This window comes from Triticum urartu, chromosome 4, assembly GCF_003073215.2.
Source record: "Triticum urartu cultivar G1812 chromosome 4, Tu2.1, whole genome shotgun sequence".
Taxonomy (NCBI): Eukaryota; Viridiplantae; Streptophyta; class Magnoliopsida; order Poales; family Poaceae; genus Triticum; species Triticum urartu.
In genome coordinates this window covers 60,910,523-60,937,368 of record NC_053025.1, presented here as the reverse complement: position 1 = coordinate 60,937,368, position 26,846 = coordinate 60,910,523, and the positions used below count along the sequence as shown (strand labels likewise).

General features: G+C 44.2%; 1 protein-coding gene across 1 annotated transcript; it reads right to left on the bottom strand.

Moving 5' to 3' along the window:
• Positions 1 to 4,745: 4,745 nt before the first annotated feature.
• Positions 4,746 to 6,322, bottom strand: LOC125553541 (peroxidase 2-like). Its single transcript, XM_048717310.1, has 2 exons — positions 5,917 to 6,322; positions 4,746 to 5,755 (listed from the first exon to the last, which is right to left on the bottom strand). The coding sequence occupies exons 1-2, from the start codon at positions 6,241 to 6,243 to the stop codon at positions 5,012 to 5,014; spliced, it is 1,071 nt and encodes a 356-aa protein (XP_048573267.1). The 5' UTR covers positions 6,244 to 6,322; the 3' UTR covers positions 4,746 to 5,011.
• Positions 6,323 to 26,846: the final 20,524 nt, after the last annotated feature.

Below are 26,846 nucleotides of genomic sequence, written 5' to 3'. Positions count from 1 at the left end.
CCACCATGAACTATCTTTTCACTTAAGAACCAACAAAACCTAGTTTAGTGCTACAATCAAATGGCATCAAAGTACTAATAAAATAGTCCTTCATATCTACTTTCTTATTCATTTTCGGTGGACAGATTATGATAAAAAACAGCATTATTCAACTCCTTGCGCATCTCTGAGGCAAAAGATGAAACCACGGTAATTACCCAATTCAAGGGCGAAGAAGATACATAATTTAGTTCATCGCATATCTGCATGAAAAGAATTGTCATGGTTAAACTGTACAAAACATTGCATCGCTGCATCTGTAGTTGTGCCCACTACGATCTTTTCTCTAACAAAAAAAACATTGAATAGCAACTTTTCAGGAAAGTCTACGTGGGGGCAACATGCACTCTCCAAGGTCACTGCTGAACACAGTGTATTCCCTTGGCTTCCTTCCATCTTCATATAACTCGTCAACTTCATGTTTTTCTTTCCATAGCTTACAAAAAGTATTAGCTTACCTTTCCTCTTTGCTGAAATTTTGAGAACGAAAAAAGAACATTTGGAATGGTTATTTTAAAACTACCAAAAACAATAGATGTGTGGTGTGTGACGTGATTTGTGACTAAGAGGCATTCAAAATCATTGTTGCATGCTCAAGGCGGCCATGAAATGTTCAGCAATCAATCTATGAAAAGAACAAGAACTTGATAAATTACAATAGTACTAATACATTGTGCATATAATAGATATGGGCGTGCCCTGATTACATAAGTGCAACACATTTCTCCCTTTGCAATCACTACAACAGATGACACAAATTAGGACTGGGCTATGGGTACTATACAAGATCATTGTTTTACGGAGCAAGTGCAAAAGATGCGCAATACTACAAATGACAAGGCACAACATGTTTAGTTTTTCGACCAAGATAATAGGGACCCATAGTTCATGGCAGGAACCATACCCGCGAGGAACGAACAGACTAGTGGAGATCGCGGGCACCATTATAGTGTCATTTTTTCATGTGGCTAGCCGTGAGAAATAGGTGTTTGAAAGGAAATTTGTAATTTCCAAACGTTTAAGATCTTGTGATTAGATCCGAACGCTTCGGCCGTTGCCCGACCCGCATCCCGAGCGCTGCGTTCGCTCGTTCTTTTTTCTCTGCTCGCTCACGCTCGTGCTATCGATCCCGATTTTCCCGTCCCAATTTTCTTCGCACGATCTTGTCGGGTAGTTTCCTCTTTTTTTTGCACGACCCGATGCGGCTTGATCGCTAGTTTTTCTCCCTATTTTTTTGGAACAAATCGATCCCCTAACCTGATTCGTACATCACATCCCATAACCTCATCCTAATAGCCAACACCTCTCTATTAATTTCCTACACTTTGAAAATGGCATCATACTATTTAACCATCGAAAATCTCATTTGGTGCATCACTTTATTTTTTAAACGAAATCGAACGCACGCTGCGCCGTTTGTTTTTGAATCATGGTGTCAAACGCCCCCGCACATCTTTCGCCAGCATGCGTGTCACCTGTCAGTTTGCTATTCCAATATGTGCAATAATCATGGTAATTTATAGACGCTGACATGATAACTTACGTATCGTTACCATGGTAACTTTGATGCGCGGGGGGGGGGGTGCGTGGCGGTGTGGGGGGATGTTAAAAAAGGTTACCATGGTAAATTTGCTGGTAACTTACGCACCGCATATCTCATAACTCACGTACAGGCATCATGGGAATTCTGGGAGATCATCAACGTTTCTTTGCTGTTAAAATATAAGATCCAATAAATTACACGCCAACACCGTGGTAACCTTTTTTAACATGAAAAAAATTGATACTCCCTCCAGTCATTTTTACTTTGCACATTGGATTTGCCAAAAGTCAAACTTAGCTAAGTTTGACCAAATTTATATTAGAAATTATTAGCATCTATAATATCTAATAAATATAATATGAAAATATATTCCGAGATGAATCTAATGATATTGGTGTTGTTATGTAAATGTGAATAATTTTTTATATAAACTTGGTCAAAGTTGGATGAGATTGACTTCAGATAAACCTAATATGCGGAGTAAAAAGGACCAGAGGGAGTACAATATACCTCTAATTTATTCTGTGTGAATAACAAGGTTTCGATCGCACAACCCCGTACGCCAGCTCAGCCCACGTCCAGATCGGGATTGAAAACGTAATTGTCTAAAGTGTGACTCGAACCCACTACTCTACAATGTAGCAACAGTGTACTAACCAACTCACCTTGCCTTGATTGTTGTCCAATAAGTAGAAATATGATAGTTAAACTTTATTTCACTTTCATATGAGCCAAAAAAGCATTTTTTTTCTTCTTGTGTTTTTTTGGATTTCTCAAGTTGTCTTGTAGTCTCTCATATACCAACGGTTTGTATACCTTATCCATGTATCCTCATTGTAAATATCATGACAACTTTACATGAGGGATTTTTTGGGTTGAAACATACCCCGGTAACTTCTGTGCAAATGGCATGGTAATTGATGTACCGTGACCCGATAACTTACTTGTAAATGTCATTGTAACTTCGACCGTGGGTGAAAAAATTATTGAAACATCTCCCCGGTAATTTATGTGTAAACAACACGGTAATTTCTGCATGGCAACCCTGATAACTTAGGCACAAACACCATGATAACTTTGACCTGAAGGGAAAACGTTGTCAAAAATATACCCCAATAACTTCTGTATAAACATCATGGTAATAACGCATCATATACATGATAACTTGGACCCCAAGGAAAAATTGTTGAAAAATATAACCTCGATAACGTTTGCGTGAATATCATGGTAATAGAAGCACTGTATACCTGATAGTTAGGTGAACCGGGGGAGGGGGGATTTGTTAAAAACATATTCCCGATACTTTGTGTGCAAATAACATGATATTATACACACAGTAAAGTTGATAACTCAATACAAACACTACTGTAACTTTAGACCCTGGGGTAAAAGTTTGTTGAAAACATACCTTGATAACTTGTGCGTAAATAACATGGTAATATACATACAACAGAGCTGATAACTTACTTAATCTAGACGTGGTAACTTTTTGACCAGGGAAACATGTTCTTAAAAAACACCTTCCAATAACTCATGTGTAAACAACATGATAATGCACGCACATGAGAGCTGATAACTCCTATAAAAATATCACGGTAATTGTTTAATCGAGGGAATGAAAATCGTTGAAAAACGTACCCTGATTACTTTTGTGTAACATGGTAATATACACAACAAAGCTGATAACTCACTGCAAACATCACAATCACTTTTTGATCCTGGGATAAAAGTTTGTCGAAAACATATCCCAAAAACTTGTGTGTAAATGACACGGTAACTTATGTATGATAGACGTGATAACTTACCTAGCCCAGATGTGGTAATTTTTGGTCCGGAAAAAATTATCAGAACATATCAACATGAGATCTAGTTTTGAACATCTCGTCGAGACGATTTTTTTTGTAAAGACGGTTTTTCAATCGAAGCAACGGTTTGAGCTATAAAACATTTTGAAGTTTAAAAAAAAAGAATCTAAAATGATATCAGCCTTTTGTCCTTTAATGCATATATGCATGTAATTAAAGGAAGGAATGCATGTAAAAAAATTAGTCATTCTAATACATGCATGTATATAATTAGAGTGAAGTAAGATTCGATTCTTGCCTATTGCTAAAATCCAAACGTTCGATAGTTATAAAAGTCCTTTAAGAAAAAATAAATCTGAAAAAAAAGGAAAAGGGCCGAAACCAAAAACTGAAAATTAAGAAAAGAAAAAAAATACCAAGCAGCATCCACCGACCGAAAAGGAAGCGAATGCGTGTACGTGGGTCAGCCCACCTCCTCACTCCGCCAAGGAGGAACCTGCAGTGAAGCCATTGCTATTGAAATAAAATGGGCATTCCGCAATAAGCAGTATGAGGATGAACAAATGGTTCACAACAAGGCTCGTCTAATGGCACATTGCTATAGGACCGGTGTCTAAGTACTGTCAGCTACCCCTAAAAAGAAAAGAAAAAACTATCAGCTTCATCATAAATAGAGGTTTGGTTATTAGAAACAAACGTTTGGAAGATTGGAGATGGTAACTGCACGTAATTCTTCAGAAAGGAGGAGCCTGCATGTAACTGAAGAGAATTTGCCTCATGGCCGATGGATTCCTCCAACAAGTGCAGCCGCTGCGGTGTTCAGAGACAAACGCCGACGGAGGTCTATCCAGGGGACGTACGTCGAGGTGCTGCCGCTGCGGTGTGCAGACTGTAGAGATAGGCTTGGAAATTTCCAGGGAGCACCATCGTCCGTCGGTCGTCTTTGAGGGACTGGAAGCACATGCCTGTGATGAGAGGCTATCTCGTTAGCTCTCGACTTGAATGTGCCGACAATCCACGCGGCTTTCTAACTGTTGTGAGGCGGCGACATACTGTATATCAATACTGACGCTCCATGCAGGTACGCAGCCATGCTTCCCGAGATTAAACGTCGCGGGGCCACTTTTTCAGGGATCGATTTCGAGCATGAAAACAGGCGGCATAATTCTGAGGCTCATCAGTTAGCTAAGGCTTCTTCGACCCTGTGGCTGTAGGTCGTCATTTGTGGCTACATTCTGTACCTGAAATTACTTGTACCCAACAAACCATTGGGGAATGAATAAAGCCTATTTCTCTCAGAAAAAATTGGAGAGTTTTTCCTTTGACGAACAAATGGATCGATTTTTGTGGCATTGTAGAAAATAAACTGCAACATTTACTGGTTCAATCATTTGTTAAGACCAAACGATACAATGATATCTTTATTAAGAGTTTAACACACACACACACACACACACACACACACACACACACACACACACACACACACACACACACACACACAGAGTTTTAGTATGAGAAAACCAAAACAATGACACTCGCTAGACGAAGTTACATCTCCTCCATCGATCCGGCGATCCTCCCATGGAGCCAGCCAACCACCACGCATTACTACTAGCCAACGCTAGTTGTTGACTCTCGAGCATACCCTCCTGATCTCTGCGCCCTGGTCGGCTTTGGTCTTGACCCCGATTTTCCCCATATTCTCCATGGCTCTCTCGAACTTCCTCTCCCACGCCCCTGCCCTGTTTGCGTTTTCTCTCACCTGCCTCATCGTTTCCGTCGAGTTGAGCACGGCGTCCGAGGTGAACAACACTTTCCTGTCGATCACGTTTCGGTAGTACTGCTTGTCCAGGACATCGGGGGTCACATCGTCTTGGTTCACGTTGGCGTTGTCGTTGCCGTTGCACTGGGCCCTGAGCTTGGCGGCAAATGCCGGGTCCATCTCAGAGAAGCGGCTGGAGAAGAACATGCAGCGGGCGCGGCCGATGGTGTGCGCGCCCGAGAGCGTGACCATCTCGTCGGAGGTGAGTCCCTTGGCCGCGAAACTCGCCTGGAGCTCCGTGACGTTGGAGAAGGGCCCGGGCAGCTGGTCGGTCTCGTTGGCGAACGACTCGCGCCCGTCGTAGCGACCGCCTGGCATCCGGATGTTGATCCTGCGGTTGCTGAGGAAGTAGGACGCGTCGCGGGCGGCGAAGGCGACGATGTCGGCGCATGAGACTCTGCCGGGGCAGGCGGCCTCGATTGCCCTCTTGGCCGTGTCGATCACCTCGAACCCTCGCAGGCTGTTCTTGTTTGGAGGACCTTCCCTCTCTGTGTCGTTGTTCTTGGAGTTGGTCATGGTGAGGAGGACGGAAGCATCGCACCCCTGACATCACATGAAGGGATTAATAATAAACTTGTTGATCTTCTTAAACGACAATGCAGTTAGTATATACTCCCTCCGTTCCAAAATAGATGACCCAACTTTCATCTATTTTGGAACGGAGGGAGTAAGTTAGTAGAATCGACGAGCCGTGTCTAGTGTACCCGAACGAAGCAGTCGTGGAAGAAGAGACGGATGAGCCCCGCGCCAATGCCAGGGTTCGCGGCGACGGCCTCGCTCACGGCACCCCTCACGATCCCTTCCGCTCTGGGGCAGTACGACGGCGACCTCCTGTTGTTGTAGTAGCCGTAGCCGAGTCCCAACCCAGAGGGAGACGCGCCCCGCTGCCGGCGGTTCAGCCTGGAGCCGCGAGGACAGAACCGCGGGGTCCTCAGCCAGCCGTTGAAGCAAATGCTGGCGCCCTCGCACGCCGCGGGCCCGGCGAGGAACGCGGCCAAGACGACGAACGCTGCGAGCTTACTAGTCGCCATCTTCTTTTCGCACTAGCTAGATAGAGGAGATAGATCGATGGCCGTACTCGTGTCGTGTGTTGTTTGCTCCGGCTGGGTTACGGGTGATTTATAGGCCGTCCCGGACAAGGACGACGAAGGCAACGTATGGGCGGGCAAGCCGCGTTTAGTGGGCGGCGCACGTTGCGATGGACCCCGATTTCCACCGGACAGCTCAAGCCGCTGACCGGCGACGTTCGCTGGATCAACTTGCGCTGTGCCTCAGTGATGGCGCGCGCGTCGGCGGTCTGATCGGCCTCGTGGTGCCGGTGTGCGTCGGGACAAAAAGCTGCATGGGAACAGTGGCTCCGCCTTGCTGTCCTCGCCGGACTCGTTCATTGAGTGGAAACGTCCACAAACGTCAACAACCACTCTATGCAGATTGCATTTACAGCTGCAGCAGCTGCTAACCGGTTACATTAACTCGAGCAGGTTTCGTTCACGTTCACATGGATCACGGGCGAGCATGCGCTTGCAGAGCACTAGTGTATGTCTCCTTCCAACTTGAGTTAGCATGTTTCACTTATTTATTTTTGTCAAATTTCTTTTTTCCATCTTATATTTATTTTTGTTTTGTCTTTTTTCCCCTCGATCTAGGATGGTGTGCAAAGTTTGCTTTGCACATTGTGAGATGCCGAGTAGCACAAGCTTTGGCATGTATTTCAGGGACGTGGACAAAACCTTTCCGGCAAAGTTTTACTCGCACATTTTATTTTTAGTTTTTTTTTCAATGGTCCTTTTTTGTGCTGTTCAACATTCTTTGACAAGTTCATATCTTTTTCTTTTCTTTTTTCCGATACTCCCATGCTCCGTTGTTACCAAGTTTCCGCAGCATTTCGCCGGTGGTCGCCCGAGGTTCAGAGCGCACGGTCGCCGATATGTTGTGGATGTCTACAGTGGGTACGACACCACACGTATCGGCGGCAATGACTTGAGGAAGTTCATGAAGGACTTCAATCTGGGTCATGGACAGTTTGTTGTTTTCATCATGTCTGGACGCATTGCCAAGACATATGTGTGCAATCTTGGTAGTGGTTTTTCTGTTCAAGGTGGAGCTGAACCAGAAGAGGTTGAAGAAGAGCATGGGCCTGATGCTTTGGATGTCACTTATGATGCTGATCTTGATGAACGAGAGGAAGGGAGTGGTGCATTGGTGGATGCAGAGGGGATGAATGCGTATAATGTGGATCAAGCTCATCCAGGCATCATCTACAGCAGGGATGCCAACTTGGTTGAAGAGGAGGCGGATAGGCTTGCTACGCTTATTGCCATTGATGAGGGCTACATCGGTTTGCGTTTTGTCCATCGCTTGACATTCACAGATGTTGTAAAGAAGTTGATGTATGTTCTTTTTTTCCATATTTTTTTCTCTTGCACATTAGTAGAAATTACATGTTTTATTTTTGTTTTTCCCTATTTTTGATAGTTGTATCAAATAATGCATGGCTCCTTTTGTATTATTTTAGTAGTTGCTCCTTTTGTTTCCAAGGCACTCCTCACTGTCTAAAAAATGGAACCAATCATCAGTATTTTTTATCACATTAATTGTAACGCCCACGATGCGACTATATCTCCCACGTGTCGAGGTACGATTTAGAGGCATAACCGCATTGTGGTTTTGTCGCAAGAGGGGTAATCTTCACACAATCCCATGCACTGAATAAGAAAGGGATAAAGAGTTGGCTTACAATCGCCACTTCACACAAATAACAAGTTAAACATACACCATCCAGAGTATAATCAACGTCCGACTACGAAACCAAAATAAAAGAAGACAACCCCAAATGCTAGATCTCCGATCGTCCCAACTGGGCTCCACTACTGATCATCAGGAAATGAAACATAGTAACGGCCAAGGTCCTCGTCGAACTCCCACTTGAGTTCGGTAGCATCACCTGCACTGGTATCATCGGCACCTGTAACTGTTTGGAAGTATCCGTGAGTCACGAGGACTCAACAATCTCACACCCACGAGATCAAGACTATGTAAGCTTATGGGTAGGATAAGGTAATGAGGTGAAGCTGCAGCAAGCGCTAAGCAAATATGGTGGCTAACATACGCAAAAAAGAGTAAGATGAGAAGCTACGCAATGGTCGCGAAGCTAGAAGTGATCAAGAAGTGATCTTGAAACTACTTACGTTCAAACATAACCCAAAACCGTGTTCACTTCCCGGACTCTGCCAAAAAGAGACCATCACGGCTACACTGTTGGGGAACGTAGTAATTTCAAAAAAATTCCTATGCACACACAGGATCATGGTGATGCATAGCAACGAGAGGGGTGAGTGTGTCCACGTTCCCTCGTAGACCGAATGCGGAAGCGTTAGCACAACACGGTTGATGTAGTCATACATCTTCATGATCCGACCGATCCAAGTACCGAACGCACGACACCTTCGAGTTCTGCACACGTTCAACTTGATAACATCCCGCGAGCTCCGATCCAGCAAAGCTTCACAGGAGAGTTTCGTCAGCACGTGCGTGATGACGGCGATGATGTTGCTACCGACGCAGGGCTTCGCCTAAGCATCGCTACGATATAACCGAGGTGAAATATGGTGGAGGGGGCACGACACATGGCTGGAATAGATCAACTAATCAACTTGTGTGTCCTAGGGTGTCCCCCTGCCCCCGTATATAAAGGATCAAGGGGGAGGCGGCCGGCCAGGAGGAGGGCGCGCCAGGAAGGGAGTCCTACTCCCACCGGGAGTAGGACTCCTCCTTTTCCTTGTTGGAGTAGGAGAGGGAAGGAAGGGAGAGAGGAGGAGAAGGAAAAAGGGGGGCGCCACCCCCCTCCTTGTCCAATTCGGACTAGAGGGGGAGGGGGGGCGCGGCTGCCCTGGCCGCCCCTCCTCTTCTCCCACTAAGGCCCATGAGGCCCAATTAACTCCCCCGGGGGGGGGGGTCAGCTAACCCCCCGGTACTCCGGTTTTTATCCGATATCACTCGGAACACTTCCGGTGTCCGAATAAAGTCGTCCAATATATCGATCTTTACGTCTTGGCCATTTTGAGACTCCTTGTGATGTCCATGATCATATCCGAGACTACGAACTACCTTCGGTACATCAAAACACAAAAACTCATAATACTGATCGTCACCGAATTTTAAGCGTGCGGACCCTACGGGTTCGAGAACTATGTAGACATGACCGAGACACGTCTCCGGTCAATAACCAATAGCGGAACCTGGATGCTCATATTGGCTCTTACATATTCTACGAAGATCTTTATCGGTCAAACCGCATAACAACATACGTTGTTCCCTTTGTCATCTGTATGTTACTTGCCCGAGATTCGATCGTCGGTATCTCAATACCTAGTTCAATCTCGTTACTGGCAAGTCTCTTTACTCGTTCCGTAATACATCATCCCGCAACTAACTCATTAGTTACAATCCTTGCAAGGCTTAGAGTGATGTGCATTACCGAGTGGGCCCAGAGATACCTCTCCGACAATCAGAGTGACAAATCCTAATCTCGAAATACGCCAACTCAACAAGTACCTTCGAAGACACCTGTAGAGCACCTTTATAATCACCCAGTTACGTTGTGACGTTTGGTAGCACACAAAGTGTTCCTCCGGTAAACGGGAGTTGCATAATCTCATAGTCATAGGAACATGTATAAGTCATGAAGAAAGCAATAGCAACATACTAAACGATCAAGTGATAAGCTAACGGAATGGGTCAAGTCAATCACATCATTCTCCTAATGATGTGATCCCGTTAATCAAATGACAACTCATGTCTATGGCTAGGAAACATAACCATCTTTGATCAATGAGCTAGTCAAGTAGAGGCATACTAGTGACACTTTGTTTCTCTATGTATTGACACATGTATTATGTTTCCGGTTAATACAATTCTAGCATGAATAATAAACATTTATCATGATATAAGGAAATAAATAATAACTTTATTATTGCCTCTAGGGCATATTTCCTTCAGTCTCCCACTTGCACTAGAGTCAATAATCTAGATTATACAATAATGATTCTAACACCCATGGAGCCTTGGTGTTGATCATGTTTTGCTCGTGGAAGAGGCTTAGTCAATGGGTCTGCAACATTCAGATCCGTATGTATCTTGCAAATCTCTGTGTCTCCCACCTGGACTTGATCCCGGATGGAGTTGAAGCGTCTGTTGATGTGCTTGGTTCTCTTGTGAAATCTGGATTCCTTTGCCAAGGCAATTGCACCAGTATTGTCACAAAAGATTTTCATTGGACCCGATGCACTAGGTATGACACCTAGATCGGATATGAACTCCTTCATCCAGACTCCTTCATTTGCTGCTTCCGAAGCAGCAATGTACTCCGCTTCACATGTAGATCCCGCCACGATGCTCTGTTTAGAACTGCTCCAACTGACAGCTCCACCGTTCAATATAAACACGTATCCGGTTTGCGATTTAGAATCGTCTGGATCAGTTTCAAAGCTTGCATCAATGTAACCATTTACGATGAGCTCTTTGTCACCTCCATAAACGAGAAACATATCCTTAGTCATTTTCAGGTACTTCAGGATGTTCTTGACCGCTGTCGAGTGATCCACTCCTGGATTACTTTGGTACCTCCCTGCTAAACTAATTTCAAGGCACACATTAGGTCTGGTACACAGCATTCCATACATGATAGAGCCTATGGCTGAAGCATAGGGAACATCTTTTATTTTCTCTCTATCTTCTGCAGTGGTCGGGCATTGAGTCTTACTCAACTTCACACCTTGTAATACAGGCAAGAACCCTTTCTTTGCTTGATCCATTTTGAACTTCTTCAAAACTTTGTCAAGGTATGTGCTTTGTGAAAGTCCAATTAAGCGTCATGATCTATCTCTATAGATCTTGATGCCCAATATGTAAGCAGCTTCACCGAGGTCTTTCATTGAAAAACTCTTATTCAAGTATCCTTTTATGCTATCAAGAAATTCTATATCATTTCCAATCAACAATATGTCATCTACATATAATATTAGAAATGCTACAGAGCTCCCACTCACTTTCTTGTAAATACAGGCTTCTCCAAAAGTCTGTATAAAACCATATGCTTTGATCACACTATCAAAACGTTTATTCCAACTCTGAGAGGCTTGCACCAGTCCATAAATGGATCGCTGGAGCTTGCACACTTTGTTAGCACCTTTTGGATCGATAAAACCTTCAGGTTGCATCATATACAACTCTTCTTCCAGAAATCCATTCAGGAATGCAGTCTTTACATCCATTTGCCAAATTTCATAATCATAAAATGTGGCAATAGCTAACATGATTCGGACAGACTTAAGCATCGCTACGGGTGAGAAGGTCTCATCGTAGTCAACTCCTTGAACTTGTCGAAAACCTTTCGCAACAAGTCGAGCTTTGTAGACAGTAACATTACCATCATCGTCTGTCTTCTTCTTGAAGATACATTTATTCTCGATGGATTGCTGATCATTGGGCAAGTCAACCAAAGTCCACACTTTGTTCTCATACATGGATCCCATCTCAGATTTCATGGCCTCAAGCCATTTTGCGAAATCTGGGCTCATCATCGCTTCCTCATAGTTCGTAGGTTCATCATGGTCTAGCAACATGACCTCCAAAACAGGATTACTGTACTACTATGGTGTGGATCTTACTCTGCTTGACCTACGAGGTTCGGTAATAACTTGATCTGAAGTTTCATGATCATCATCATTAGCTTCCTCACTAATTGGTGTAGGTGTCATAGGAACCGGTTTTTGTGATGAACTACTTTCCAATAAGGGAGCAAGTACAATTACCTCATCAAGTTCTACTTTCCTCCCACTCACTTCTTTCAAGAGAAACTCCTTCTCTAGAAAGGATCCATTCTTAGCAACGAATGTCTTGCCTTCGGATCTATGATAGAAGGTGTACCCAACAGTTTCCTTTGGGTAACCTATGAAAACACATTTCTTCGATTTGGGTTCGAGCTTATCAGATTGAAGCTTTTTCACATAAGCATCGCAGCCCCAAACTTTAAGAAATGACAACTTTTGTTTCTTGCCAAACCATAGTTCATAAGGCATCGTCTCAATGGATTTTGATGGTGCCCTATTTAATTTGAATGCAGCCGTCTCTAAAGCATAACCCCAAAACGATAGCGGTAAATCAGTAAGAGACATCATAGATCACACCATATCTAGTAAAGTACGATTACGACTTTCGGACACACCATTACGCTGTGGTGTTCCGGGTGGCGTGAGTTGCGAAACTATTCCGCATTGTTTCAAATGTAGACCAAACTCGTAACTCAAATATTCTCCTCCACGATCAGATCGTAGAAACTTTATTTTCTTGTTACGATGATTTTCCACTTCACTCTGAAATTCTTTGAACTTTTCAAATGTTTCAGACTTATGTTTCATTAAGTAGAAATACCCATATCTGCTCAAATCGTGTGTGAAGGTGAGAAAATAATGATACCCGCCGCGAGCCTCAATATTCATCGGACCACATACATCAGTATGTATGATTTCCAACAAATCTGTTGCTCGCTCCATAGTTCCGGAGAACGGCGTCTTAGTCATCTTGCCCATAAGGCATGGTTCGCAAGTACCAAGTGATTCATAATCAAGTGATTCCAAAAGTCCATCAGTATGGAGTTTCTTCATGCGCTTTATACCAATATGACCCAAACGGCAGTGCCACAAATAAGTTGCACTATCATTATCAACTCTACATATTTTGGCTTCAACATTATGAATATGTGTGTCACTACTATCGAGATTCAACAAAAATAGACCACTCTTCAAGGGTGCATGACCATAAAAGATATTACTCGTATAAATAGAACAACCATTATTCTCTGATTTAAATGAATTATCGTCTCGCATCAAACAAGATCCAGATATAATGTTCATGCTCAACGCTGGCACCAAATAACAATTATTTAGGTCTAAAACTAATCCCGAAGGTAGATGTAGAGGTAGCGTGCTGACGGCGATCACATCGACTTTGGAACCATTTCCCACGCGCATCCTCACCTCGTCCTTAGCCAGTCTTCGCTTAATCTGTAGTCCCTGTTTCGAGTTGCAAATATTAGCAACATAACCAGTATCAAATACCCAGGTGCTACTACGAGCTCTGGTAAGGTACACATCAATAACATGTATATCACATATACCTTTGTTCACCTTGCCATCCTTCTTATCCGCCAAATACTTGGGGCAGTTCCGCTTCCAGTGACCAGTCTGTTTGCAGTAGAAGCACTCAGTCTCAGGCTTAGGTCCAGACTTGGGTTTCTTCTCCTGAGCAGCAACTTGTTTGTTGTTCTTCTTGAAGTTCCCCTTCTTCTTCCCTTTACCCTTTTTCTTGAAACTAGTGGTCTTGTTGACCATCAACACTTGATGCTCCTTCTTGATTTCTACCTCCGCTGTCTTTAGCAGTGCGAAGAGCTCGGGAATTGTCTTATTCATCCCTTGCATATTATAGTTCATCACGAAGCTCTTGTAGCTTGGTGGCAATGATTGAAGAACTCTGTCAATGACACTATCAACAGGAAGATTAACTCCCAATTGAGTCAAGTGATTATGATACCTAGACATTTTGAGTATATGTTCACTGACAGAACTATTGTCCTCCATCTTGCAGCTATAGAACTTATTGGAGACTTCATATATCTCAATCCGGGCATTTGCTTGAAATATTAACTTCAACTCCTGGAACATCTCATATGCTCCATGGCGTTCAAAACGTCGTTGAAGTCCCGGTTATAAGCCGTAAAGCATGGCACACTGAACTATCGAGTAGTCATCAGCTTTACTCTGCCAGACGTTCTTAACGTCATCAACAACATCTACAGCAGGCCTGGCACACATCGGTGCTTCCAGGACGTTATTCTTCTGTGCAGCAATGAGGATAATCCTCAAGTTACGGACCCAGTTGTTGGAAATATGCCCTAGAGGCAATAATAAATTAGTGATTATTATATTTCCTTGTTCATGATAATCGTTTATTATCCATGCTAGAATTGTATTAATAGGAAACTCAGATACATGTGTGGATACATAGACAACACCATGTCCCTAGTAAGCCTCTAGTTGACTAGCTCGTTGATCAATAGATGGTTACGGTTTCCTGACCATGGACATTGGATGTCGTTGATAACGGGATCACATCATTAGGAGAATGATGTGATGGACAAGACCCAATCCTAAGCCTAGCACAAAGATCGTGTAGTTCGTTCGCTAAAGCTTTTCTAGTGTCAAGTATCATTTCCTTAGACCATGAGATTGTGCAACTCCCGGATACCGTAGGAATACTTTGGTGTGCCAAACGTCACAACGTAACTGGATGGCTATAAAGGTACACTACAGGTATCTCCGAAAGTGTCTGTTGGGTTGGCACGAATCGAGACTGGGATTTGTCACTCCGTGTGACGGAGAGGTATCTCTGGGCCCACTCGGTAGGACATCATCATAATGTGCACAATGTGACCAAGGAGTTGATCACGGGATGATGTGTTACGGAACGAGTAAAGAGACTTGCCGGTAACGAGATTGAACAAGGTATCGGGATACCGACGATCGAATCTCGGGCAAGTATCATACCGATAGACAAAGGGAATTGTATACGGGATTGATTAAGTCCTTGACATCGTGGTTCATCCGATGAGATCATCGTGGAACATGTGGGAGCCAACATGGGTATCCAGATCCCGCTATTGGTTATTGACCGGAGAATGTCTCGGTCATGTCTGCATGTCTCCCGAACCCGTAGGGTCTACACACTTAAGGTTCGATGACGCTAGGGTTATAAAGGAAGTTTGTATGTGGTTACCGAATGTTGTTCGGAGTCCCGGATGAGATCCCGGACGTCACGAGGAGTTCCAGAATGGTCCGGAGGTAAAGATTATATATGGGAAGTCCTGTTTTGGTCACCGGACAAGTTTCGGGGTCACCGGTATTGTACCGGGACCACCGGAAGGGTCCCGGGGGTCCACCGGGTGGGGCCACCTGCCCCGGGGGGCCACATGGGCTGTAAGGGGGTGCGCCTTGGCCTATATGGGCCAAGGGCACCAGCCCCAAGAGGCCCATGCGCCAAGGGATAAGGAAAGGAAGAGTCCTAAAGGGGGAAGGCACCTCCGAGGTGCCTTGGGGAGGAGGGACTCCTCCCTAGCCGCACCCTTCCTTGGAGGAAGGGCCAAGGCTGCGCCCCCCCTCTCCCTTGCCCCTATATATATGTGCGGGGGTGGGAGGGCAGCCATACCTTTGCCTTTGGTGCAGCCCTCCCCTCTCCCAAGTCCTTCTCCTCTCCCGTGGTGCTTGGCGAAGCCCTGCAGGATTGCCACGCTCCTCCACCACCACAACGCCGTTGTGCTGCTGCTGGATGGAGTCTTCCTCAACCTCTCCCTCTCTCCTTGCTGGATCAAGGCATGGGAGACGTCACCGGGCTGTACGTGTGTTGAACGCGGAGGTGCCGTGCGTTCGGCACTTGGTCATCGGTGATTTGGATCACGACGAGTACGACTCCATCAACCCCGTTCACTTGAACGCTTCCGCTTAGCGATCTACAAGGGTATGTAGATGCACTCTCCTTCCCCTCGTTGCTAGTTTCTCCATAGATAGACTTGGTGACACGTAGGAAAATTTTGAATTTCTGCTACGTTCCCCAACAGTGGCATCATGAGCCAGGTCTATGCGTAGTTTCTATGCACGAGTAGAACACAAAGTAGTTGTGGGCGTTGATTTTGTTCAATATGCTTGCTGTTACTAGTCTTATCTTGATTCGGCGGCATCGTGGGATGAAGCGGCCCGGACCAACCTTACACGTACGCTTACGTGAGACCGGTTCCACCGACTGACATGCACTAGTTGCATTAGGTGGCTGGCGGGTGTCTGTCTCTCCCACTTTAGTCGGATCAGATTCGATGAAAAGGGTCCTTATGAAGGGTAAATAGCAATTGGCATATCACGTTGTGGTTTTTGCGTAGGTAAGAAACTTTCTTGCTAGAAACCCATAGCAGCCACGTAAAACATGCAAACAACAATTAGAGGACGTCTAACTTGTTTTTGCAGGGTATGCTATGTGATGTGATATGGCCAAAGGATGTGATGAATGATATATGTGATGTATGAGATTGATCATGTTCTTGTAATAGGAATCACGACTTGCATGTCGATGAGTACGACAACCGGCAGGAGCAATAGGAGTTGTCTTAATTTATTTATGACCTGCATGTCAACATAAACGTCATGTAATTACTTTACTTTATTGCTAACCGTTAGCTGTAGAAGTAGAAGTAATAGTTGACGAGACAACTTCATGAAGACACGATGATGGAGATCATGGTGTCATGCCGGTGACGATGATGATCATGGAGCCCCGAAGATGGAGATCAAAAGGAGCAATATGATATTGGCCATATCATGTCACTATTTGATTGCATGTGATGTTTATCATGTTTTTGCATCTTGTTTACTTAGAACGACAGTAGTAAATAAGATGATCCCTCATAATAATTTCAAGAAAGTGTTCCCCCTAACTGTGCACCGTTGCGACAGTTCGTTGTTTCGAAGCACCACGTGATGATCGGGTGTGATAGATTCTAACGTTCACATACAACGGGTGTAAGACAGATTTACACACGCGAAACACTTAGGTTGACTTGACGAGCCTAGCATGTGTACAGACATGGCCTCGGAACACAAGAGACCGAAAGGTCGAGCATGAGTCGTATAGAAGATACGATCAACATGAAGATGTTCACCGATGTTGACTAGTCCGTCTCACGTGATGATCGGACACGACCTAGTTGACTCGGATCATGTAATCACTTAGATGACTAGAGGGATGTCTATCTAAGTGGGAGTTCATAAGATGAACTAAATTATCCTGAACATAGTCAAAAGGTCTTCGCAAATTATGTCGTAGCTCGCGCTTTAGTTCTACTGTTTAGTTATGTTCCTAGAGAAAAATTAGTTGAAAGTTGATAGTAGCAATTAAGCGGACTAGGTCCGTAAACTGAGGATTGTCCTCATTGCTTCATAGAAGGCTTATGTCCTTAATGCACCGCTCAGTGTGCTGAACCTCGAACGTTGTCTGTGGATGTTGCGAACATCTGACATACACGTTTTGATGACTACATGATAGTTCAGTGCGTAATGCTAAATGGTTTAGAATTGAGGCACCTAAGATGTTTTTTGAAACGTCGCAGAACATATGAGATGTTTCGAGGGCTGAAATTGGGATTTCAGGCTCGTGCCCTCGTCAAGAGGTATAAGACCTCCGACGATTTTCTTAGCCTAAAAACTAAGGAGAAAAGCTCAATTGTTGAGCTTGTGCTCAGATTGTCTGAGTACAACAATCATTTGAATCGAGTGGGAGTTGATCTTCCAGATAAGAAAGTGATGTTTCTCCGAAGTCATTACCACCAAGCTGCTTGAGCTTCGTGATGAACTATAATATATCAGGGACATATATGATGATCCTTGAGATATTCGCGATGTTTGACACCACAAAAGTAGAAATCAAGAAGGAGCATCAATTGTTGATGGTTGGTGAAACCACTAGTTTCAAGAAGGGCAAGGGTACGAAGGGATACTTCATGAAACGGCAATTCAGCTGCTGCTCTAGTGAAGAAACCCAAGGTTGAACCCAAACCCGAGACTAAGTGCTTCTGTAATAAGGGGAACAGCCACTGGAGCAGAATTACCCTAGATACTTGGTAGATGAGAAGGCTGGCAAGGTCGATAGAAGTATATTGGATATACATTGTGTTGATGTGTACTTTACTAGTACTCCTAGTAGCACCAGGGTATTAGATACCGGTTCGGTTGCTAAGTGTTAGTAACTCGAAATAAAAGCTACGGAATAAACGGAGACTAGCTAAAGGTGAGCTGACGATATGTGTTGGAAGTGTTTCCAATGTTGATATGATCAAGCATCGCACGCTCCCTCTACCATCGAGATTGGTGTTTGCGTTGAGCATAGACATGATTGGATTATGTCTATCGCAATACGGTTATTCATTTAAGGAGAATAACGGTTACTCTGTTTATTTGAATAATACCTTCAATGGTCTTGCACCTGAAATGAATGGTTTATTGAATCTCGATCGTAGTGATACACATGTTCATGCCAAAAGATATAGGATAGTAATTATAGTACCACCTACTTGTGGCACTGCCACTTAAGTCATATCGGTATAAAATGCATGAAGAAGCTCCATGTTGATGGATCTTTGGACTCACTCATTTTTGAAAAGTTTGAGGCATGCGAACCATGTCTATTGGTGTATATGCATGAAGAAACTCCATGCAAATGGACCGTTTAGACTCACTTGATTTTGAATCACTTGAGACATGCAAATCATACCACATGGGCAAGATGACTGAAAGCCTCGTTTTCAGTAAAATGGAACTAGAAAGCAACTTGTTGGAAGTAATACATTTTGATGTGTGCAATCCAATGAGTGCTGAGGCATGTAGTGGATATCGTTATGTTCTTACTTCACAGATGATTTGAGTAGATGTTGAGTATATTTACTTGATGAATCACGAGTCTGAATTATTGAAAGGTTCAAGTAATTTCAGGGTGAAGTTGAAAGATCGTCGTGACAAGAGGATAAAAGATCTATGATATGATCATAGAGATGAATATCTGAATTACGAGTTTGCCACAGAATTAAGACATTGTGGAAATTGTTTCACAACTAATACAGCCTAGAACACCATAGTGTGATGGTGTGTCCGAACATCATAACTGCACCCTATTGGATATGATGCATACCATGATGTCTCTTATCGAATTACCACAATACTTTATGGGTTAGGCATTAGAGACAACCACATTCACTTTAAATAGGGCACCACGTAATTCCGATGAGATGACACCATATGAACTATGGTTTAGAGAAACCTAAGCTGTCATTTCTTAAAAGTTTGGGGCTGCGACGCTTATGTGAAAAAGTTTCAGGCTGATAAGCTCGAACCCAAAGCGGATAAATGCATCTTCATAGGACACCCAAAAACAGTTGGGTATACCTCCTGTCTCAGATTCGGAAGCAATAAGGGATTGTTTCTAGAATCGGGTCCTTTCTCGAGGAAAAGTTTCTCTCAAAAGAATTGAGTGGGAGGATGGTGGAGACTTGATGAGGTTATTGAACCGTCTCTTCAACTAGTGTGTGGCAGGGCACAGGAGGTTGTTCCTGTGGCACCTACACCAATTGAAGTGGAAGCTTATGATAGTGATCATGAAACTTCAGATCAAGTCACTACCAAACCTCGTGGGATGACAAGGATGCGTACTACTTCAGAGTGGTACGTAATCCTGTCTTGGAAGTCATGTTGCTAGACAACAATGAACCTACGAGCCATGGAGAAGCGATGGTGGGCCCGGATTCCGATAAATGGCTCGAGGCCATAAAATCCGAGAGAGGATCCATGTATGAAAACAAAGTGTAGACTTTGGCAGAACGGCTCGATGGTCGTAAGGCTATTGAGTACAGATGGATTTTAAAAGGAAGACGGACAATGATGGTAAATGTCACCATTAAGAAAGCTCGACTTGTCGTTAAGATGTTTTCCGACAAGTTCAAGGAGTTGACTACGATGAGACTTTCTCACACGTAGCGATGCTAAAAGTCTGTTGGAATTATATTAGCGATTACTGCATTATTTATGAAATCTTGCAGATAGGATGTCAAAACATTGTTTCCTTGATGATTTTCTTGAGGAAAGGTTGTATGTGATACAACCGGAAGGTTTTGTCAATCCTGTAAGATGCTAATAAGTATGCAAAGCTCCAGCAATCCTTTTAAGGACTGGAGTAAGCATCTCGGAGTTGGAATGTATGCTTTGATGAGATGATCAAAGATTTTGGGTGTATACAAAGTTTATGAGAAACTTGTATTTCCAAAGAAGTGTGTGGGAGCACTATAAAATTTCCGATGAGTATGTGTTGTTAACATGTTGTTGATCGGAAATGATGTAGAATTTCTAGAAAGCATGCAGAGTTATTTGAAAAGTGTTTTTTAATGGAAAGCCTGGATTAAGCTACTTGAACGTTGAGCATCAAGATCTATAAGGATAGATCAAAACGCTTAATGGTACTTTCAAATGAGCACATACATTGACATGATCTTGAAGGTGTTCAAGATGGACCAGTCAAAGAAGGAGTTCTTGCCTGAGTTGTAAGGTATGAAGTTAAGACTTAAAGCTCGACCACGGCAGAAGAAAGAGGAAGGACGAAGGTCGTCCCCTATGCTTTCATCATAGGCTCTCTACAGTATGCTATGCTGTGTACCGCACCTGAAGTGTGCCTTGCCATGAGTCAGTCAAGGGGTACAAGAGTGATCCAAGAATGGATCACAGGACAGCGGTCAAAGTTATCCTTAGTAACTAGTGGACTAAGGAATTTTCTCGATTATGGAGGTGGTAAAAGAGTTCATCGTAAAGGGTTAAACCGATGCAAACTTTGACACTAATCCAGATTATTCTGAGTAGTAAACTGGATTCGTATAGTAGAACAGTTATTTGAAATGGCTCCAAATGTAGCATAGTAGTTGCATCTACAAGATGACATAGAAATTTGCGAAGTACATACGGATCTGAAAGATTCAGACCCGTTGACTATAACATCTCTCACAAGCATAACATGATCAAACCCAGAACTCATCGAGTGTTAATCACATGGTAATGTGGACTAGATTATTGACTCTAGTAAACTCTTTGGGTGTTAGTCACATGGGGATGTGACCTTGAGTGTTAATCACATATCGATGTGAACTGGATTATTGACTCTAGTGCAAGTGGGAGACTGTTGGAAATATGCCCTAGAGGCAATAATAAATTAGTTATTATTATATTTCCTTGTTCATGATAATCGTTTATTATCCATGCTAGAATTGTATTAATAGGAAACTCAGATACATGTGTGGATACATAGACAACACCATGTCCCTAGTAAGCCTCTAGTTGACTAGCTCGTTGATCAATAGATGGTTACGGTTTCCTGACCATGGACATTGGATGTCGTTGATAACGGGATCACATCATTAGGAGAATGATGTGATGGACAAGACCCAATCCTAAGCCTAGCACAAAGATCGTGTAGAGTTCGTATGCTAAAGCTTTTCTAATGTCAAGTATCATTTTCTTAGACCATGAGATTGTGCAACTCCCGGATACCGTAGGAATACTTTGGGTGTGCCAAACGTCACAACGTAACTGGGTGGCTATAAAGGTACACTACGGTATCTCCGAAAGTGTCTGTTGGGTTGGCACGAATCGAGACTGGATTTGTCACTCCGTGTGACGGAGAGGTATCTCTGGGCCCACTCGGTAGGACATCATCATAATGTGCACAATGTGATCAAGGAGTTGATCACGGGATGATGTGTTACGGAACGAGTAAAGAGACTTGCCGGTAACGAGATTGAACAAGGTATCGGGATACCGACGATCGAATCTCGGGCAAGTATCATACCGATAGACAAAGGGAATTGTATACGGGATTGATTAAGTCCTTGACATCGTGGTTCATCCGATGAGATCATCGTGGAACATGTGGGAGCCAACATGGGTATCCAGATCCCGCTGTTGGTTATTGACCGGAGAACGTCTCGGTCATGTCTGCATGTCTCCCGAACCCGTAGGGTCTACACACTTAAGGTTCGATGACGCTAGGGTTATAAAGGAAGTTTGTATGTGGTTACCGAATGTTGTTCGGAGTCCCGGATGAGATCCCGGATGTCACGAGGAGTTCCGGAATGGTCCGGAGGTAAAGATTTATATATGGGAAGTCCTGTTTTGGTCACCGGACAAGTTTCGGGGTCACCGGTATTGTACCGGGACCACCGGAAGGGTCCCGGGGGTCCACCGGGTGGGGCCACCTGCCCCGGGGGGCCACATGGGCTGTAAGGGGGTGCGCCTTGGCCTATATGGGCCAAGGGCACCAGCCCCAAGAGGCCCATGCGCCAAGGGATAAGGAAAGGAAGAGTCCTAAAGGGGGAAGGCACCTCCGAGGTGCCTTGGGGAGGAGGGACTCCTCCCTAGCCGCACCCTTCCTTGGAGGAAGGGCCAAGGCTGCGCCCCCCCCTCTCCCTTGCCCCTATATATATGTGTGGGGGTGGGAGGGCAGCCATACCTTTGCCTTTGGTGCAGCCCTCCCCTCTCCCAAGTCCTTCTCCTCTCCCGTGGTGCTTGGCGAAGCCCTGCAGGATTGCCACGCTCCTCCACCACCACCACGCCGTTGTGCTGCTGCTGGATGGAGTCTTTCTCAACCTCTCCCTCTCTCCTTGCTGGATCAAGGTATGGGAGACGTCACCGGGCTGTACGTGTGTTGAACGCGGAGGTGCCGTGCGTTCGGCACTTGGTCATCGGTGATTTGGATCACGACGAGTACGACTCCATCAACCCCATTCACTTGAACGCTTCCGCTTAGCGATCTACAAGGGTATGTAGATGCACTCTCCTTCCCCTCGTTGCTAGTTTCTCCATAGATAGATCTTGGTGACACGTAGGAAAATTTTGAATTTCTGCTACGTTCCCCAACACCAGTTTGTGTAATTGCTACCATCATCTTTCAACTTTGCTTTCTCAAGAAACGCATTAAAATTCAATGGAACAACAGCACGGGCCATCTATCTACAATAACATAAAGAATAAAAATACTATCAGGTACTAAGTTCATGATAAATTTAAGTTCAATTAATCATATTACTTAAGAACTCCCAGTTAGATAGACATCCCTCTAATCATCTAAGCGATCACATGATCCATATCAACTAAACCATAACCGATCATCACATGAAATGGAGTAGTTTTCAATGGTGAACATCACGATGTTGATCATATCTACTATATGATTGACGCTCGACCTTTCGGTCTCAGTGTTCCGAGGCCATATCTGCATATGCTAGGCTCGTCAAGTTTAACCCGAGTATTCTGCGTGTGTAAAACTGTCTTACACTCGTTGTAGATGAACGTTGAGCTTATCACACCCGATCATCACGTGGTGTCTCTTCACGACGAACTTTGGCAACGGTGCATACTCAGGAAGAACACTTTTACCTTGAAATTTAGTGAGAGATCATCTTATAATGCTATCGTCAAACAAAGCAGAATAAGATGCATAAGGATAAACATCACATGCAATCAATATAAGTGATATGATATGGCCATCATCATCTTGTGCTTGTGATCTCCATCTCCAAAGCATCGTCATGATCACCATCATCACTGGCGCGACACCTTGATCTCCATCATAGCATCGTTGTCATCTCGCCAACTATTGCTTCTACGACTATCGCTACCGCTTAGTGATAAAGTAAAGCAATTACAGGGCGATTGCATTGCATACAATAAAGCGACAACCATATGGCTCCTGCCAGTTGCCGATAACTCCGTTACAAAACATGATCATCTCATACAATAAATATAGCATCATGTCTTGATCATATCATATCACATCACAATATGCCCTGCAAAAACAAGTTAGACATACTCTACTTTGTTGTTGCAAGTTTTACTTGGCTGCTACGGGCTAAGCAAGAACCTTTTTTACCTACGCATCAAAACCACAACGATAGTTTGTCAAGTTAGTGCTGTTTTAACCTTCTCAAGGATCGGGCGTAGCCACACTCGGTTGAACTAAAGTTGGAGAAACTGACACCCGCCAGCCACCTGTGTGCAAAGCACGTCAGTAGAACCAGTCTCGCGTAAGCGTACGTGTAATGTCGGTCCGGGCCGCTTCATCCAACAATACCGACGAACCAAAGTATGACATGCTGGTAAGCAGTATGACTTGTATCGTCCACAATTCACTTGTGTTCTACTCGTGCATACAACATCTACGCATAAAACCTGGCTCGGATGCCACTGTTGGGGAACATAGTAATTTCAAAAAAAATCATACGCACACACAGGATCATGGTGATGCATAGCAACAAGAGGGGAGAGTGTGTCCACGTACCCTCTGAGAACGTAGTAATTTCAAAAAAAATTCTACACACACGCAAGATCATGGTGATGCATAGCAACGAGAGGGGAGAGTGTTGTATACGTACCCTCGTAGACTGGAAGCGGAAGCGTTAGCACGCGGTTGATGTAGTCGTACGTCTTCACGGCCCGACCGATCAAGCACCGAAACTACGACACCTCCGAGTTCTAGCACACGTTCAGCTCGATGACGATCCCCGGACCCCGATCCAGCAAAGTGTCGGGGAAGAGTTCCGTCAGCACGACGGTGTGGTGACGATCTTGATGTTCTACCGTCGCAGGGCTTCGCCTAAGCACCGCTATAATATTATCGAGGATTCTGGTGGAGGGGGGCACCGCACACGGCTAAGAGAACGATCACGAAGATCAATTTGTGTGTCTAGAGGTGCCCCCCTGCCCCTGTATATAAAGGAGCAAGGGGGAGAGGCCGGCCGGCCCTTGGGGCACGCCAAGGAGGGGGGAGTCCTCCTCCTAGTAGGAGTAGGACTCCCCTTTCCTAGTCCAACTAGGAAGAGAGAAGGGGGAAGGAAAGAGAGGGAGAGGGAAAGAGGGGCCGCGCCCCCTCCCGTAGTCCAATTCGGACTCCCCATGGGAGGGGGCGCGCCACCTCCTAGGCTGCTGCCCTCTCTCTCCCCTCAGGCCCACTAAGGCCCAATACTTCCCCGGGGGGTTCCGGTAACCCTTCCGACACTCCGGTTTTCTCCGAAATCACCCGAAACACTTCCGGTGTCCGAATATAGCCGTCCAATATATCGATCTTTATGTCTCGACCATTTCGAGACTCCTCGTCATGTCCATGATCATATCCGGGACTCCGAACAACCTTCGGTACATCAAAATATATAAACTCATAATGAAACTGTCATCGTAACATTAAGCGTGCGGACCCTACGGGTTCAAGAATAATGTAGACATGACCGAGACACGTCTCCAGTCAATAACCAATAGCGGAACCTGGATGCTCATATTGGCTCCTACATATTCTACGAAGATCTTTTATCGGTCAGACTGCATAACAACATACGTTGTTCCCTTTGTCATCCGTATGTTACTTGCCCGATATTTGATCGTCGGTATCTCAATACCTAGTTCAATCTCGTTACCGGCAAGTCTCTTTACTCGTTCCGTAATACATCATCCCGCAGCTAACTTATTAGTTGCAATGCTTGCAAGGCTTACGTGATGTGCATTACCGAGAGGGCCCAGAGATACCTCTCCGACAATCGGAGTGACAAATCCTAATCTCAAAATACGCCAACCCAACAAGTACCTTCGGAGACACCTGTAGAGCACCTTTATAATCACCCAGTTATGTTGTGATGTTTGGTAGCACACAAAGTGTTCCTCCGGTAAACGGGAGTTGCATAATCTCACAGTCATAGGAACATGTATAAGTCATGAAGAAAGCAATAGCAACAAACTAAACGATTAAGTGCTAAGCTAACGAAATGGGTTAAGTCAATCACATCATTCTTCTAATGATGTGATCCCGTTAATCAAATGACAACTCATGTCTATGGCTAGGAAACTTAACCATCTTCGATCAATGAGCTAGTCAAGTAGAGGCATACTAGTGACACTATGTTTGTCTATGTATTCACACATGTATTATGTTTCCGGTTAATACAATTCTAGCATGAATAATAAACATTTATCATGATATAAGGAAATAAATAATAACTTTATTATTGCCTCTAGGGCATATTTCCTTCAGTCTCCCACTTGCACTAGAGTCAATAATCTAGATTACACAGTAATGATTCTAACACCCATGGAGCCTTGGTGCTGATCATGTTTTGTTCGTGGAAGAGGCTTAGTCAGCGGGTCTGCAACATTCAGATCCGTATGTATCTTGCAAATTTCTATGTCTCCCACTTGGACTAAATCCCGAATGGAATTGAAGCGTCTCTTGATGTGCTTGGTTTTCTTGTGAAATCTGGATTCCTTTGCCAGGGCAATTGCACCAGTATTGTCACAAAAGATTTTCATTGGACCCGATGCACTAGGTATGACACCTTGATCGGATATGAACTCCTTCATCCAGACTCCTTCATTTGCTGCTTCCGAAGCAGCAATGTACTCCGCTTCACATGTAGATCCCGCCACGATGCTCTGTTTAGAACTGCTCCAACTGACAGCTCCACCGTTCAATATAAACACGTATTCGGTTTGCGATTTAGAATCGTCCGGATCAGTGTCAAAGCTTGCATCAACGTAACCATTTACGATGAGCTCTTTGTCACCTCCATATACGAGAAACATATCCTTAGTCCTTTTTAGGTATTTCAGGATGTTCTTGACCGCTGTCCAGTGATCCACTCCTGTATTACTTTGGTACCTCCCTGCTAGACTTATAGAAAGGCACACATCAGGTCTGGTACACAGCATTGCATACATGATAGAGCCTATGGCTAAAGCATAGGGAACATCTTTCATTTTCTCTCTATCTTCTGCGGTGGTCGGACATTGAGTCTTACTCAACTTCACACCTTGTAACACAGGCAAGAACCTTTTCTTTGCTTGATCCATTTTGAACTTCTTCAAAACCTTGTCAAGGTATGTGCTTTGTGAAAGTCCAATTAAGCGTCTTGATCTATCTCTATAGATCTTAATGCCCAATATGTAAGCAGCTTCACCGAGGT

Excerpts from the sequence above, each read along its gene's own strand:
- LOC125553541 (XM_048717310.1), bottom strand. The coding sequence starts at position 6,243 with ATGGCGACTAGTAAGCTCGCAGCGTTCGTCGTCTTGGCCGCGTTCCTC. Across the intron at positions 5,756-5,916 it reads TCCACGACTGCTTCGTTCGG|GGGTGCGATGCTTCCGTCCT; the intron begins GTACACTAGACA and ends ATGTGATGTCAG.